This window comes from Oryctolagus cuniculus, chromosome X (genome assembly GCF_051225735.1).
Source record: "Oryctolagus cuniculus isolate XC-2025 breed Fujian yellow rabbit chromosome X, ASM5122573v1, whole genome shotgun sequence".
In the NCBI taxonomy this organism is placed as follows: Eukaryota; Metazoa; Chordata; class Mammalia; order Lagomorpha; family Leporidae; genus Oryctolagus; species Oryctolagus cuniculus.
This window is the reverse complement of record NC_142888.1, coordinates 112587024-112602989: the sequence shown is the minus strand read 5'-3', so window position 1 is coordinate 112602989 and position 15966 is coordinate 112587024. Positions and strand designations below refer to the sequence as shown.

At 40.7% G+C, this 15966-nt stretch overlaps 1 protein-coding gene across 1 annotated transcript; it reads right to left on the bottom strand.

Annotated features, from left to right (window-relative positions):
• Positions 1-3196: 3196 nt before the first annotated feature.
• On the bottom strand, positions 3197-9088 carry LOC103351982 (cancer/testis antigen 55). The gene is made up of 5 exons (XM_017349718.4): positions 8790-9088; positions 7733-7908; positions 6280-6424; positions 4011-4123; positions 3197-3391 (listed from the first exon to the last, which is right to left on the bottom strand). Exons 1-5 carry the CDS (start codon positions 8872-8874, stop codon positions 3197-3199), a joined length of 714 nt encoding a protein of 237 aa, XP_017205207.1. The 5' UTR covers positions 8875-9088.
• Positions 9089-15966: the final 6878 nt, after the last annotated feature.

Genomic DNA, 15966 nt, shown 5'->3' with positions numbered 1-15966 from the left:
TGGCATTCTCCCAGTTTCACTTTCACTAAGGATATGAGGCCCATCCTCTCCTCTGTCTCCACCCCAGTAGAATGGATACCCAAGAATCACAATGCATTATCCTAGATTGTGATTTTACACAATCCCAGACTATCTCTCCCTCAACAATTTAACACCACTGGGTTATTGTGTCTGAGATGCCATAGCAAATGATCACAATGGAGCAGCATAAAACATCAGGAATTGATTAACAGGGATGAGGCAGGTGTCAGCAAGTTTGGTTCCTTCAGGAGCACTCTGAGGGAGAGTCAACAGCAATATTCTCTCCACACGTGGGTATTGCCAAAGTCCCAGGCATTCCAAGTTCTGTAGTTGCATCTGTCCTATCTCTGCCACCTTCATCTCATCTTGCACATCCTGTGTTTCTGTGTCCACATTTCTCTCTTCATGTAGGACCACTCTTTGTAGTACTACTTACGATATTCATGTATTAATCCATCTCCAAATGAATATTTGCAAATATCCTATTTTTTAAAGATTTATGTATTTATTTGAAAAGGAGGGAGAGCAAGACAGACAAACAGACCCCCCAGAGAGAGAGAGAGAGAGAGAGAGAAAGAGATCCTTCATTTGTTAGTTCATTCACCAAATGTCCACAGCAGCCAGGATTATGCCAGCCCAAGGCAAGAGCTAGGAGTCGCTTCTGAGTGTCTCACATTTGTGCACATGCCCAAATAGCTGGATAATCTTCCTCTGCCTTCCCAGGTGCACCAGCAAGGAGCTGGATCATTAACTGGAGAAGCCGAGACTCAAACAAGAGGCCATAATGGATGCCACCTTTGAAGATGGCCACAGCACCGTCCCCACAGATACCTTATTTCTTTATTTCTTTTTTTTTTTTTGGCAGGCAGAGTGGACAGTGAGAGAGAGAGACAGAGAGAAAGGTCTTCCTTTGTCCATTGGTTCACCCCCAATGGCTGCTGCAGCCGGCGCGCTGCGCCGATCCAAAGCCAGGAGCCAGGTGCTTCCCCTGGTCTCCCATGCGGGTGCAGGGCCCAAGCACTTGGGCCATCCTCCACTGCACTCTTGGGTCACAGCAGAGAGCTGTACTGGAAGAGGAGCAACCGGGGCAGAATCTGGCACTCCAGTCAGGACTAGAACACGGTATGCTGGCGCCGCAGTTGGAGGATTAGCCTATTGAGCTGCGGCACCGGCCAGATACCTTATTTCAAAATAAGATCCTATACACAGGAACCATTGGACGGCACATGAGCAGACATTATGGGGAGAGCAGGAATGGCATAATTCAACCCATTTGAAAATAGTCTTGAGCCAGCGCCATGGCTCACTTGGTTAATCCTCTGCCTGCAGCACTGGCATCCCATATGGGCACTGGGTTCTAGTCCCGGTTGCTCCTCTTCCAATACAGCTCTTTGCTGTGGCCCAGGAGGGCAGTGGAGGATGGCCCAAGTGCTTGGGCGCCTGCACCCACGTGGGAGACCAGGAAAAGTACCTGGCTCCTGGCTTCGGATCGGCGCAGCGCTGGCCGTAGCAGCCATTTGGGGAGTGAACCAACAGAAGGAAGACCTTTCTCTCTGTCTCTCTCTGTCACTGTCTAATTCTGTCAAATAAAAAAAAAAAGAAAATAGGTCTTGAATTTTTAACTACTCAAGTATTTTATCAATGATAATGCCTTTTTGGTGCTTTTCAAAGTAAACGGATGTGTCCTGATTCATGGCACAGTGAGTAAATCAACGACGGTGCTAGTTTGTGTCCTGGCTGCTCCACTTTTTAATACAGCTCCCTGCTAATGGCCTGGAAAAAGCAGCAGCAGATGGCTGAAGTGTTTGGGCCCCTGCCACCCACGTGGCAGACACAGATGGACTTCAGGGCTCTTGGCATCTGCATGGCTGTTGTGGCCACTTGGGGAGTGACCAGCAGATGAAAACCCTCCCTCCCCAAAAACTCTGACTTAAAAACAAATTAATAAGTTTTTAAAAATTAAATGACCAATGGCATTAAAGATATCTGGTGCACAAAGTTTTAAAATCCATGAATACTTTTTCATCATGTGCATTTACACAAACACTTTAACAAGCTTGTATTTCACTGAACGAACAAAGGCCATGAGTCAACAGCAGAGGTAAGCACCTCTGGTACCACTGTCTGATTAAGATCCAAGAGGTACACAAACACAGAGATACAGAGTTCTTATCTCCTGGTTCACTCCCCCAATGCCTATAGCCCAACCTGGTATCCTGGAACTCAAACAAAATCTCCCAAGTGAGTGGCAGAAACCACATTTTGCTTACCATGGTTTTCATTATCAGGAAGATGGAGTCAAGGAGCTGCAGCCAGGAATCTATTCCATTTACTCAAATGTGAAACACAGAATTCTTAACTAGTGACCTAACTGCTGAAACACCTGCCTCTTGAGATTCCTGTGCCATTTAAAAATCAATTGAGGCCTTCAAAGACTGATCAAAATGTTTATTTCTGGCAAACAAGGGATCAATTAACAGCTAACACCAGTGCTGGTCAAATCTTAAGTTTACTGGCTTTAACAATAATATAATTTCATATTGGTCATATTGTAGAATGTCAAAGAAAGTCTATGTGGCCTATAATGGGATAATAAAAACAAAAAAAGCACACACAAAAACACACCTTAAACAGACTTGTCTTTATTGATTTTACCCATTTGCATAGTAAAGAAGGGCACAAATCAACAATAGAAACAACAAATTGTACTGGTGATGAGAGATGAAAAGCAATATGCAGAATAGGAAGGTGAACATAACGCAAAAGGTTGGCTCAATTTTGCAAACAGGAACTATCACACATGCCCAATAACATATTCATATGGCTATTTCTTGAGTGAAATGCTTTGCTTCATTTCAGGGCCCTAACAGGCCTTTTCCATCAGCCAATCCATTCTGTGTGTTGGAAAGGCAGAAATTCAAATTCCATTTCAGGAGGTTTCCAACAAGTCCTTTCCTACTGTAACTTGCCAGCTTTGCCTTGCTGTTACATTGATGCCCTGCAATAATTTTGATTTTTTTTGTAACACTCAAACCAACCGGTATCTGCATTGAATATAACAGAAATGCTACGATTAAATACTGTTTATGATTACTGAATTGAGTTGTTTCAACTGAATTAGGCCTTTTGCAGCTTCTATGAGAAAAGACAAACTGAAAATAAAAAGATGTTGTTATTAATCCATCATGTGCACTGGGGTGATAGAAACAGCTCTCCACATATGGCACCCCTGGCTGCTCTCCACTATGTCCACATTGACCATATGATTGCTTTTAGGAACATATCCCACAGGACATATCAGAGAATCCAAGGTGAAATAGATAGAATCATCTATCACCCCATTTCTTCCACTTACACTGGTAACCCAGGCCTGCAAAGGGAAAGGAAGAAAATTGTTAAAATCATACCACACTGCAACCTTTTTTGCACCTCCCCACAATGGCTCTATCCTGAAAGTCTCTCCATTCCCATGGAGATTCCCAACCTGGCTAGTATCATGTCAATACCAGGGATGCTCTGTAAGCACACCTGGGGTAGACTCCACTTCATAACAGCTTATTCATAATCTCTGCAGAGAACACCTCTGTCTGCAGTGAGATTTTCTACTACCATTCTCACTCTGTGCATTAATGACCATTTCATGGATTTCCCTCTTATTTTCCAACTACACTACCCACATTACATTTGTAAAAGGTCAGATGATACAGCACACTGCATTCACTCTTTCCCAACAATACTCTTGTATACAACTCACATTTTATAGTGTTTTGAGTAGAGCATTGTAATAACATTCAAATATAAACTATACAATATAGATTATTCTTTCTTTGTTTTGGAAGTCCTTCATTTTCAAAAAGGAACATAAACTCTTCTTTATCAAAGAACACAGTTTATAAATATCACAGAAGAGTCAGTAGAAAAGTCAGAACCAAGTTATCACCAGAGTAAAGACTGGCAGAATGGACAGTCTAGTGCAACATTTAAATTACCTTTTCGATATGCTTACAGGTCAAGGGCTTTGCTGAGTGTGCCCTGATTCTCCAGGTACCTGGTTGGACTGAATACTCAACTTCTAACCAGTCACCATTGTAAGGCACAAAACCTACAAGAGCCATGGAGAAGCCTGAGTTACATTATCTCGTCTCTGAAATCATGTTACATTCACAAGTTTGGTCAATGCTGTAATAATGCTAAGAAGCCTGATTCTATATATATATCAGTTTGCATGTGTTTGAACAGACACATTGTAAGTCTTCTGTCCAAGAAGGAATTCATTATGTCTTAGATAATGATTCTCTTTCGTACTGATTTAACAAGGTCATGCAGGGAAAATTGTGAAGAACTGAACCTCACACACAATTTCTGGGAAGCACCATGGGATTAATTAGACAATGAGCCAAATTCAAATTTCCTTAGGGGAAGCAAATAGAAATGTGAGATCACAATTTTGAAACTGGCTTCCTGTATACAGACCATGCCACTGTCACTTACTCAGTTGACACCCTTACTGAAGGTGCATAATATGTCTATCTCGGCTTCGTGGTATATAAATGAGAAGTATGCTAGTAGTTTTCATGACATACAATTAATGTGACAATAAATCTTTACATGTACAATCTAATAATTATGCGTTCCACAGGTAACCACCAATGTAATGTTTACAGCCTGGAGGGATGGTGGTAGCATCGGGAGATATTGCCACTGAATGAAAGAATAAGTAATCCCAGGTATTTTGGTCAGCTGATGAATTTGGTTCTTTAAAAAATATTTATTTTACTTATTCAAAAGACAGAGTGACAGAAACAGAGAAGAGAGAGGCGAGGGAGGGAGAGAGAGAGAGAGAGAGAGAGAGATCTTTCATTTGCTAATTCACTTTCTAAATGGCCACAAGAGGCTGGGCTAGGCCAGGCTAAAGCCAGGAGATTGAAATTCCATCCAAGAACAAATTGGAGTAGCTGAGACTTGAACTTGTGCTCATATGGTATACGGACATAGCAGGAGGTTGCTTAATCCACTTTACTGCAACAAAGGAGCCAGGTGACGCATTCTTAAATATGTTTCTGATTTTATGAATATAAATATGCAATCTCAAATGGGATTTTACGAGACAGACATTAGTCACAGGATAACAAAGATACCTTCAAAGTCTGCAGGAACCAGAAATCTGAAACTTAACAGGAGGAAGTGTAAATTGGACCAGCCACTTTTACTAACTAGTAATGTCTACAAAGTTAATGTGATAAGGCACAGTGAGAAATCACTTTTTATGTCTTAATCAATATACATTACACAGTGTACATGCGTCTGGCTCTAATAAACCTAAGTTTCCATTATATCAATGTCCAGGCTGAATTAACATATTTAAAGCTCCATTCCTGCTTTTCTTCATATTCACCAAATTTGGCTCTTCTCAGTCTTCCACATCTCCATCCTTGCCACTTCTCAAAGCAAAACACTGCAATTAATTTTTCCTCTCTTTTCTTTCACTTCAAAGGTCTAACTCACCAGAAAACATTGTTATCTCAAACTTCAATTTATATCTAGGATCATTCTATCCTCTAAAATGCGCTTCTATCATTGTCTATCACAATGGCAAGGACAATTACAGTCTTCTAACCACGTCCAGACCCCACTTTTGTTCCACGTGGCCTTATCTCAACAAAACAGAGTTAGTATCTTAAGAGCAAATCTGAGAAGAATTGTGCTTTGGCATCCAAGAAAAATAAAAGACCAAACTGGTTGTTGGAGCCAACCTAATCTCCCTTTATACACCAAAGGGACCTGACAGCAGCATCAGATGCATAAAGCATCAACAAATTATAGTTTTGGGTAGAGTAAAAATCTTAGAACATATCTGTCATTTACAAGTAGAATTCAACATTGGATACATCATACACAAACACACACACACAATATGTTGCAAATCTATCTCTAAACTTCATTTTTGAAGCATTTGTGTTCATTGACAGTATTAACCTTCTACAGCTGTGGGTTTTTTAATTAATTAGTAACTAAATACTTGTATGAATGAAAGACACATCTAGACATTACTGACTCCACTCACACATAATAAATGATAACAGAAGCTATTATGAATAAAAGTTAATCGCCCTCATACTGTATATTATTGTTCCATCCAAGGGTCCTCCTCAAATCTTCAGGAGACAGATTATAGCCAAGGATGCTCTACAATTTGTGCCAGTACTAAGATCTTCTCAAAAAATAAACATTGCATTTTTCTATAAATGAAAATCATACCTTCTGTGACATTGTCTAGGGAACACTTAATTGTTTCATTAACGTAGACAACACCTTTCTTTATAGCAGTAACACAACCAATTAGAATTCTGGTTTGCAGGTCAGATTGTCCAGCAAAATGAACATCAAAAGCAATTGCATCCACCTGTAAGGTAAGTAAGCAGTTCCTTTAAACAAGACACACGTTTTAAAAGAACTCAGTGATTATATGACTAGTGTTCCAGAACTATTGTGACCAAGTAATCTCTACACTAGAGAAAATGTCACACAACAAACATAACATGATGAGTTAAAATAATGCTTGTGTTTCATGTGTTGATTAAACGCCTGGGACCAAGTTAACTGTGCACTGAAGTTTAAGAGAGTCATTGCATTAAGCTCAAGGGTAAAATGTATACTGTTCTTGTGATCTAGAATTTAAGTATCAAATGAGAGTTGAAATGGACATGTATCTGTTTCTACTATGTTATTATGAAAATTACAAACATGGGAAATTTTTTTTTGCAATTGCTCATGAGGGAGAAAATTTCAGAGTGAGAGAAAATTGAGGCATCAAATAGACAAAATCTGTCTTGTGTTGGGTTGTGAAATAAAAGAAAGTGTATTTTGTTCAATGATATTGGCGGCAGGAGCTGGAAATCAGAGAGCAGAAATGCACACAGACCAGAGGGACAGACAGGTAAACAATGCCATTTAAGAATCAGAACCAAGGAAAAGAACCATGAACTAAATGTTGGAAAAATCACTTGAAATAGGAGACAGAGATAAAAAAGAGAAGTCAAATTGGGGTTTACTAATACTCTGATGGAAAAGTACACAAATAGTTTGGATAAGTGGAAGTTAAATACTGCATATTTAAAACTATTTAACCACACAAGTAATACATGGCCAATATAGAAGAAATACAAAAAAGAGATGAGCAAAAAGAAATTCCTCACAATCCCTAATTCTATTACCAGGGACAAATATTGTCTACAATTCAGTATTTATCCTGCTCCTAATGTTTTTGATATTTGCACAAAGAGGTATCATATAATTATCACTGTTAACTGTACCCTTCAGAAGCGTGGAAGGCTGAGCCCATGGGCCATAGAAATCTCACAAAATCACTTGGCCTGGCCCCATCAAGGCAACTTCAGGTGAGACTGGAAATTCAGAAATTCTATAGCAGGACTTTTTAAAAATTTTTAATCATTTTCTATGGCCTGGGAATGATGTCTATTGGCAGAAAAAAAGTCTCCTTACCACTGCAATATAAAGAAGGTTGAATAATATGCCTGTCATAATACAGAAGTCACTATAAATATTAGAAAGGAAGAAGCTGTATTTCTGTGAACAATGCTTCAACTGTGACTCTTTCCAGTGCAAGTTATGTTCTAGTTAATAAATTAATCAAGAAGAGCAAAGATGAAAGCACACTGGAATAAAAGACTATTCACAAATTCAGTCTTACTTGAAATGGTTTTAACTCCTCAGATGGTTCACTTTCTTCATTATCAGCAGTACTTTTCTGCCCACCTCTCAGCATCACCCTGCCCGGCTCATCAGTATTGAAGTGAAGGGACTCATCTGTCACACCATAAAAGGAACTTGGCACTACTTCCCATTGATTTTCCAAATTTTTGCCATCTATGACACAGGTCAAGGAAGTCAAATCACTTAGGTTCAGATGTAAAGATCCAGTACAAAGAAGTCCTTCCCTGACCATCTATGTAATGTTCTCTTGAACCTTCACATGTTAAACGAGGAATATGACAATAGCTGCTTAATAGGATTGGCTACTAATTCACACACATGCACACAGTTTAAGATCTGTGAGTGCATTCAAGGAGGTAAAACCGTGCGAGATGCATATGTAGTGTTTAAGCTCCCACTATTATTAATAATATGCCTTATTATCATCTTAGCAAAGTCAGGAAGAGCATCTCTAGCTTCCTTTTCACCTCCTCAGAAAAAGGCTTCAATTATCTCAGAGATTTACTGCTGGCCCCAAGCTGCACCGGATTATTTTGCTGTTGTATAGAAGCACACCTGAGATGTAACCTTCTGGTACTGATATCAAGAGTCACCCTCACAAAGAAGTGGTTTCCTAAAGTATCATATATACGAGTTTTTGGATGCAAAAACTCATCCATTTGAGATGAAAAATCAAATTCATGCTCAATTGGGGGAGTTTTATTTCTGGGCAAGTAAAAAAGCACCTGCAGCAGGAGACACTTGAAAAGGCAAGGAATTTGCACCCCAGGATTTTGTGTGTCATCCCTTTCTCACATTGGAGGGACATGAAATGGAAGCTTGGCTGCTGTTTAGCCTATCCTTCCAGCCATGGAGCATCTGGACCACCACAGGAGCACACAGACACACATGCTTGCACACGTACACACATACAGGCAAACACACACATGTGGGCACAAGCACAGGACGAAGTCCTGAGCACTTTTGACTGCACCAGCACCCAGGTAGCTGACCAGTGTTGAGAGGGCCAAAACACAGAGGTTCCTTGTGGGTACCTTGCGGAGACGCTGGTCGCCCCTCATTGAGTCCGTCCCTCTTGCGGCGGAAGAAGGTTACCACACGTCTCACCCTCCTGAGCATGGTCCAGGCTATAGCACATCCAATCGAGAATACTACACAAATCCGAGGTGGCAGGAGGCCGTCTCTCTCCCTCCCATTACAGCAACCCTCAGAAATCCCTTCCTTACTTCTTTTCTTCGGCCTTGGTTGGAAGAGACCCAGCCACCAAGTAGCTTCCGAAATGGCGCCGGACGCGCCTTAAGGATTGCGTGGCCACGCCAGCAGCTCTCGTGCTCTGCTTACGTTGAACTGCTTCACCGCGAGACTTAGTACAGCCCACCCCCGTAACATGAGATAGCCAATGGGGTTGCTGCATACAGAGAAGTAGATTTCAGAATCCAATAGGAGTCAGTGAGAAGAAACGTATGGCTTCTCTCATCCTGATAACGGTTCCATTTCAAAAGCTTCAGAAATATGGATTGGTGGCGGGGTGCGTGCTCCTACCAGGAGGTTTGCAGATGCTTCTGGTGCCTTCCCTATTTGAAGCAGCGTTGTGTTTTGGACATGGTGCAAACGAAAAATCCAGCCCTCTCAACTGTATTCCTGGTGCACAGCATATTGACAGCCCTCAGTGTGTGGGGTCAGTGAGAGCTGTGCAGGGTGGGTGGGTTGTGAGGTCCTGCGTGTATGTAATGTTATAGGGATGCTAAATTTTGTCTTTTATCCTAGAGCTGACTCCTTGGCGGAATAGATAGCATAGTATTGTTTGATAACCAATGCCACCATTTAGTGATTACCATTATGATTGATTTTGCTAAGCATCTTGACTCACTGCATTCATTTCATCAGTGGATATTTGTTCAGTACTGACACTGAGGCAGAAATCAATCTTGGTGTTTGGACTTTAATCAGTGAATCAAAAAATTGAATCTGAGTAGCTGATTTCCATTAGAGGAGGAATAGGGAGGCTATAAACTTAATAAGGAGTAAATACATGACATAGTGGAGGTGCAATGCTGACCCCAAACCTCGGTGGGCCTGGCCTGAGGAAGTTGCATGCTTCTAGGTCTCAGGGGTTGGCCACATCGCCAGCAGTACCTTTGGGCCTCAGGGTCCTATGTCGTTTGTAATTCCAGGCTCAAATAGGAACTAATAGCAGGCTCGTTTGGGCCCATGCTAGCTGTGCTTGGAAGCAGGACTCTCCAGGCTCCCTTACACTTGAGGGGTTGGCTGCCTGCAGCTGGGACAGGGCAGTGGACACATAAGGGTGCAATTGGCAGTGGTTGTTGTATTCCCCTCTGTGCTGGATGAAGCCTTTCATCCAGATCCCTGTATGTGCATGGGCTCCCAGCATGTCTTACAGTGGCAAGGATAAGGGCCTGACAGTGCCAGCGTAGCTCATTTGGGTCTCCTTGCTCCTTTCATGAGTGAGGGTCATGGGAACACCACCTGCTTCCCCTGGCCTCCAGACTATTGTGCTGGGCCCCAGAGATGTGTGATTCACAACAAGTCCATAGTGGTCCCTGTGAAGGCCAACAGTGGTAGGAGCACCAATCAGCAGACATTGTGGTCCCCTGAGGTGCACACGCCAACAGCAGTCTCATAGGTGGGCCACAGGAGGCCCCTGGTGCTCCAGAAAGAATAAAGGACAATGTGGGGCCTCTGCTGGTAGACATGTATGTTCATCCATTTTATAATCCACGATCAAGTGGAGATGCCAAGTTAAAGTCACAGGATGATGCTAATAGTGTATGACACCACCCCAGACTGCCCACAAGGGCATAAGAATACAATACACTGTGTATTTACTGCATGGAACATACGTAAGTAACTAGAGAGTAAGAGGATAAATGTGGAAAGTAGGGATTCTCAGGATATGCAAAGGAGAGGAAACTAGGGTGTTTGACAAAAGAGAGAAATACTTAAAGGTTTGTTACAAACTATTGAGGGACGAATTGGAAAAACTTGTATGCATATTTTCAGGATGCAGTAATATTCAACCACAACTTATCTCCTGGTCCATAGGGTCACAGGTTAAATTCTTCCATGGGATTATTGAATTAACTAAAATATGTTTTACCAAAGAAAATAACTCATTGAATTCAATCTGAGCAGATTTCATCCAAATAAAATGCTGGAAAAGTCCATGTTTTCATTTTTATTCAGTAATCTTGCCAATTATGTGAAAGTGAAGAAGGAAATGCTTCCCCATTAAATTCCACTAAAACTTGAATGGAGAAATGCAACATATTCTTCAAAACCCCTCCCCCCAAATAGAACCGTAGAGAACCATTTCTAATTCATTCTCTGATACAAAATACAAACACATGGCACAAAAGATAAGAGAATACAAACCAACATTCCCTGTGAATTGAGATGTAGAGATCCTCAACAAGATTATAGCTAACCAAATTCAAGAGCATACTAAAAGTATCATACACCATGAACAAGTATCCTAGGCCTCAATGGATGATTCAAAAGACAAAAATCCATCTCTATATCACATAAATGCCAATAATACAGAAAAACACATGATTTTCTCAATTGATGTAGAAAAAAAGCGTTTGATGTAAATCAGTATCCATTCATGATTTTTTAAGATTTTATTTATTCATTTGTTAGGTAGGGTTACAGACTGTAAGAGGGAGAGAGAAAGAAAGGTCTTCTGTCTGTTGGTTTACTCCCCAAATGGTTGCAATGGCCAGAGCTGGGCAAACCTGAAGCCAGGAGCCAGGAGCTTCTTCTGGGTCTCTCATGCACAGTGGCCCAAGCACCTGGGCCATCCTCTACTGCCTTCCCAGGCCGTAGCAGAGAGCAGGATTGGAAGAGGAGCAGCCAGGACCAGAATCAGGGTCCACATTGGATGCAGGTGCTACACGCAGAGGACCAACGTACTGCACCACAGCACCAGCCCCCCTTCATGATTTAAACACACACACACACACTTGATAAACTTGGAATAGAAAAGCACTTGCACAATGTGATTAGAAACTTCTATGGAAATACCACAGCTAACATCAAATTAGCTAATTAATTAATCTCAGCAAATTACAATCATATTTAACTATGGATTACACAATGATGTTATGACATGTGTATATAGTGTGGAAACAGTGAATCAAGCTAATTAATATATGCATCATTGTTAACGTTTGTGTATTCTTTCTGTTGAATAGCCACTTTGTACTGATTCACCAATATCTCTCCATTTCCAAATCACCCTAATCTCAGTTAACAACCATTCTACCATTCAACTCTGTGTTTCTATGAGTTTATTTGTTTTTTTTTTTACTTTTATTTAATGAATATAGATTTCCAAAGTACAGCTTATGGACTACACTGGCTTCCCTCCCCACCCCAGATGACTTCCATCCCACCTGCAACCCTCCCCTTTCCCGCTCTCTCTCCCCTTCCATTCATATCAAGATTCATTTTCAATTTTCTATATATACAGAAGATCAGTTTAGTATACATTAAGTAAAGATTTCAACAGTTTGCACCCCCATAGAAACAAAAAGTGAAATATACTGTTTGAGTACTCGTTATAGCATTAAGTCTCAATGTACAGCACATTAAGGACAGAGATCCTACATGAGGAGTAAGTGCACAGTGACTCCTGTTGTTGACTTTACAAATTGACACTCCTGTTTATGGCATCAGTAATCACCCTAGGCACTTGTCATGAGTTTCCAAGGCTATGGAAGCCTTTTGAGTTCTCTGACTCTTATCTTATTTAGACAAGGTCATAGTCAAAGTGGAAGTTCTCTCCTCCTTTCAGAGAAAGGTACCTCCTTCTTTGAAGACCTGTTCTTTCCACTGGGATCTCACTCACAGAGATCTTTCTTTTAGGTCCTTTTTTTTTCCAGAGTGTCTTTGCTTTCCATGCCTGAAATACTCTCATGGGCTTCTCAGCCGGATCCGCATGCCTTGAGGGCTGATTCTGGGGCCAGAGTGCTGTTTAGGACACCTGCCATTCTATGAGTCTGCTGTGTATGTCGCTTCCCATGTTGGATTGTTCTCTCCCTTTATTTATTCTATCAGTTAGTATTAGCAGGCACTAGACTTGTTTATGTGCTCCCTTTGACTCTTAGTCCTTTCATTATGATCAATTGTGAACTGAAATTGATCACTTGGACTAGTGAGATGGCATTGGTACATGCCACCTTGAAGGGATTGAATTGGAAACCCCTGGTATGTTTCTAACTCTACCATTTGGGGCAAGTCAGCTTGAGCATGTCCCAAATAATACATCTCTTCCCTCTCTTATTCCCACTCTTATATTTAACAGGGATCACTTTTCAGTTAAATTTAAACACTTCAGAATAACCGTGTATTAATTACAGAATTAAACCAGTCATATTAAGTAGAACACACAAAAAAAAAGAGGGATAAGGTATTAAGTTGCTCGTTAACAGTCAGGAATATGCCAATCAACTCACCGTTTCTCATAGCGTCCATTTCACTTCAGCAGGTTTCCTTTTTGGTGTTCAGTCAGTTGCCACCAATCAGGGAGAACATATGGTATTTGTCCCTTTGGGACTGGCTTATTTCACTCAGCATGATGTGTTCCAGATTCCTCCATTTTGTTGCAAATGACTGGATTTCGTTGTTTCTGACTGCGGTATAGTATTCTAAAGAGTACATATCCCATAATTTCTTTATCCAGTCTACCGTTGATGGGCATTTAGGTTGGTTCCAGGTCTTGGCTATTGTGAATTGTGCTGCAATAAACATTAGGGTGCAGACCGCTTTTTTGTTTGCCAATTTAAACTCCTTTGGGTAAATTCCAAGGAGTGGGATGGCTGGGTCGAACGGTAGGGTTATCTTCAGGTTTCTGAGGAATCTCCAGACTGACTTCCATAGTGGCTTGACCAGTTTGCATTCCCACCAACAGTGGGTTAGTGTCCCTTTTTCCCCACATCCTCGCCAGCATCTGTTGTTGGTAGATTTCTGTATGTGAGCCATTCTAACCGGGGTGAGGTGAAACCTCATTGTGGTTTTGATCTGCATTTCCCTGATTGCTAGTGATATTGAACATTTTTTCATGTGCCTGTTGGCCATTTGGATTTCCTCTTTTGAAAAGTGTCTATTGAGGTCCTTGGCCCATCTCTTAATTGGGTTGTTTGTTTTGTTTTTGTGGAGTTTCTTGATCTCTTTGTAGATTCTGGTTATTAACCTTTTATCTGTTGCATAGTTTGCAAATATTTTTTCCCATTCTGTCGGTTGTCTCTTCACTCTCCTGACTGTTTCTTTTGCAGTACAGAAACTTCTCAATTTGATGCAATCCCAATAGTTGATTTTGGCTTTGACTGCCTGTGCCTCCCGGGTCTTTTCCAGAAACTCTTTGCCTGTGCCAATATCTTGAAGGGTTTCTCCAATGTTCTCTAATAACTTGATGGTGTCAGGTCGTAGATTTAGGTCTTTAATCCATGTTGAGTAGATTTTTGTGTAAGGTGTAAGGTAGGGGTCTTGCTTCATGATTCTGCATGTGGAAATCCAGTTTTCCCAGCACCATTTGTTGAATAGACTGTCCTTGCTCCAGGAATTGGTTTTAGATCCTTGATCAAATATAAGTTGGCTGTAGATGTTTGGATTGATTTCTGGTGTTTCTATTCTTTTCCATTGGTCTATCCATCTGTTTCTGTACCAGTACCATGCTGTTTTGATTACAACTGCCCTGTAGTATGTCCTGAAATCTGGTATTGTGATGCCTCCGGCTTTGTTTTTGTTGTACAAGATTGCTTTAGCTATTCGAGGTCTCTTGTGCCTCCATATAAATTTCAGCATCATTTTTTCTACATCAGAGAATAACGTCTTTGGTATCTTGATTGGGATTGCATTGAGTCTATAAGTTGCTTTTGGGAGAAAGGACATTTTGATGATATTGATTCTTCCAATCCATGAGCATGGATGATTTTTCCATTTTTTAGTATCCTCTTCTATTTCTTTCTTTAAGGTTTTGTAATTCTCATCGTAGAGATCTTTAACGTCCTTGGTTAAGTTTATTCCAAGGTATTTGATTGTTTTTGTAGCTATTGTGAATGGGATTGATCTTAGCAGTTCTTTCTCAGCCATGGCATTGCTTGTGTATACAAAGGCTGTTGATTTTTGTGCATTGATTTTATATCCTGCCACTTTGCCAAACTCCTCTATGAGTTCCAGTAGTCTCTTAGTAGAGTTCTTTGGATCCTCTAAGTAAAGAATCATATCGTCTGCAAAGAGGGATAGTTTGACTTTTTCCTTCTCAATTTTTATTCCTTTAATTTCTTTTTCTTTTCTGATGGCTCTGGATAAAACTTCCAGAACTATGTTAAATAGCAGTGGTGAGAGTGGGCATCCCTGTGTGGTGCCAGATCTCAGTGGAAATGCTTCCAACTTTTCCCCATTCAATAGGATGCTGGCCGTGGGTTTTTCATAAATTGCTTTGGTTATAGCAAGGAATGTTCCTTCCATACCCAATTTGCTTAGAGTTTTCATCATGAAAGTGTGTTGTATTTTATCGAATGCTTTCTCTGCATCTATTGAGATAATCATATGGTTTTTCTTCTGCAGTCTGTTAATGTGGTGAATCATATTGATTGATTTGCGAATGTTGAACCATCCCTGCATACCAGGGATAAATCCCACTTGGTCTAGGTGGATGATCTTTCTGATGTGTTGTTGCATTCTATTGGCCAGAATTTTATTGAGGATTTTTGCGTCTATGTTCATCAGGGATATTGGTCTATAATTTTCTTTCAGTGCTGCATCTTTCTCTGGCTTAGGGATTAAGGTGATGCTGGCTTCATAGAAAGAATTTGGGAGGATTCCGTCTTTTCCGGTTGTTCTGAATAGTTTGAGAAGAAATGGAATTAGTTCTTTTTAAATGTCTGGTAGAATTCAGCAGTGAATCCATCTGGTCCTGGGCTTTTCTTCGTTGGGAGGGCCTTTATTACTGTTTCAATTTCTGTTTCAGTTATGGTTCTATTTAGGTTTTCTATGTCTTCATGGTTCAATTTAGGTAGGTTGCATGTGTCCAGGAATCTATCCATTTCTGATAGATTTCCCTGTTTGCTGGCATACAAGTCCTTGTAGTAATTTCTGATGATTCTTTTTACTTCTGTGGTGTCTGTTGTTACGTTTCCTTTTTCATCTCTGATTTTATTGATTTGGGTCTTTTCTCTTCTTTTTTTA

What these genes read in the sequence shown, in the direction of transcription:
- LOC103351982 (XM_017349718.4), bottom strand. Translation starts at nt 8,874, where the DNA reads ATGCTCAGGAGGGTGAGACGTGTGGTAACCTTCTTCCGCCGCAAGAGG. An exon ending in GCGACCAGCGTCTCCGCAAG is followed by an intron (nt 7,909 to 8,789) that starts GTACCCACAAGG and finishes CCTGTGTCATAG; the next exon opens with ATGGCAAAAATTTGGAAAAT. An exon ending in AGGAGTTAAAACCATTTCAA is followed by an intron (nt 6,425 to 7,732) that starts GTAAGACTGAAT and finishes CTTACCTTACAG; the next exon opens with GTGGATGCAATTGCTTTTGA.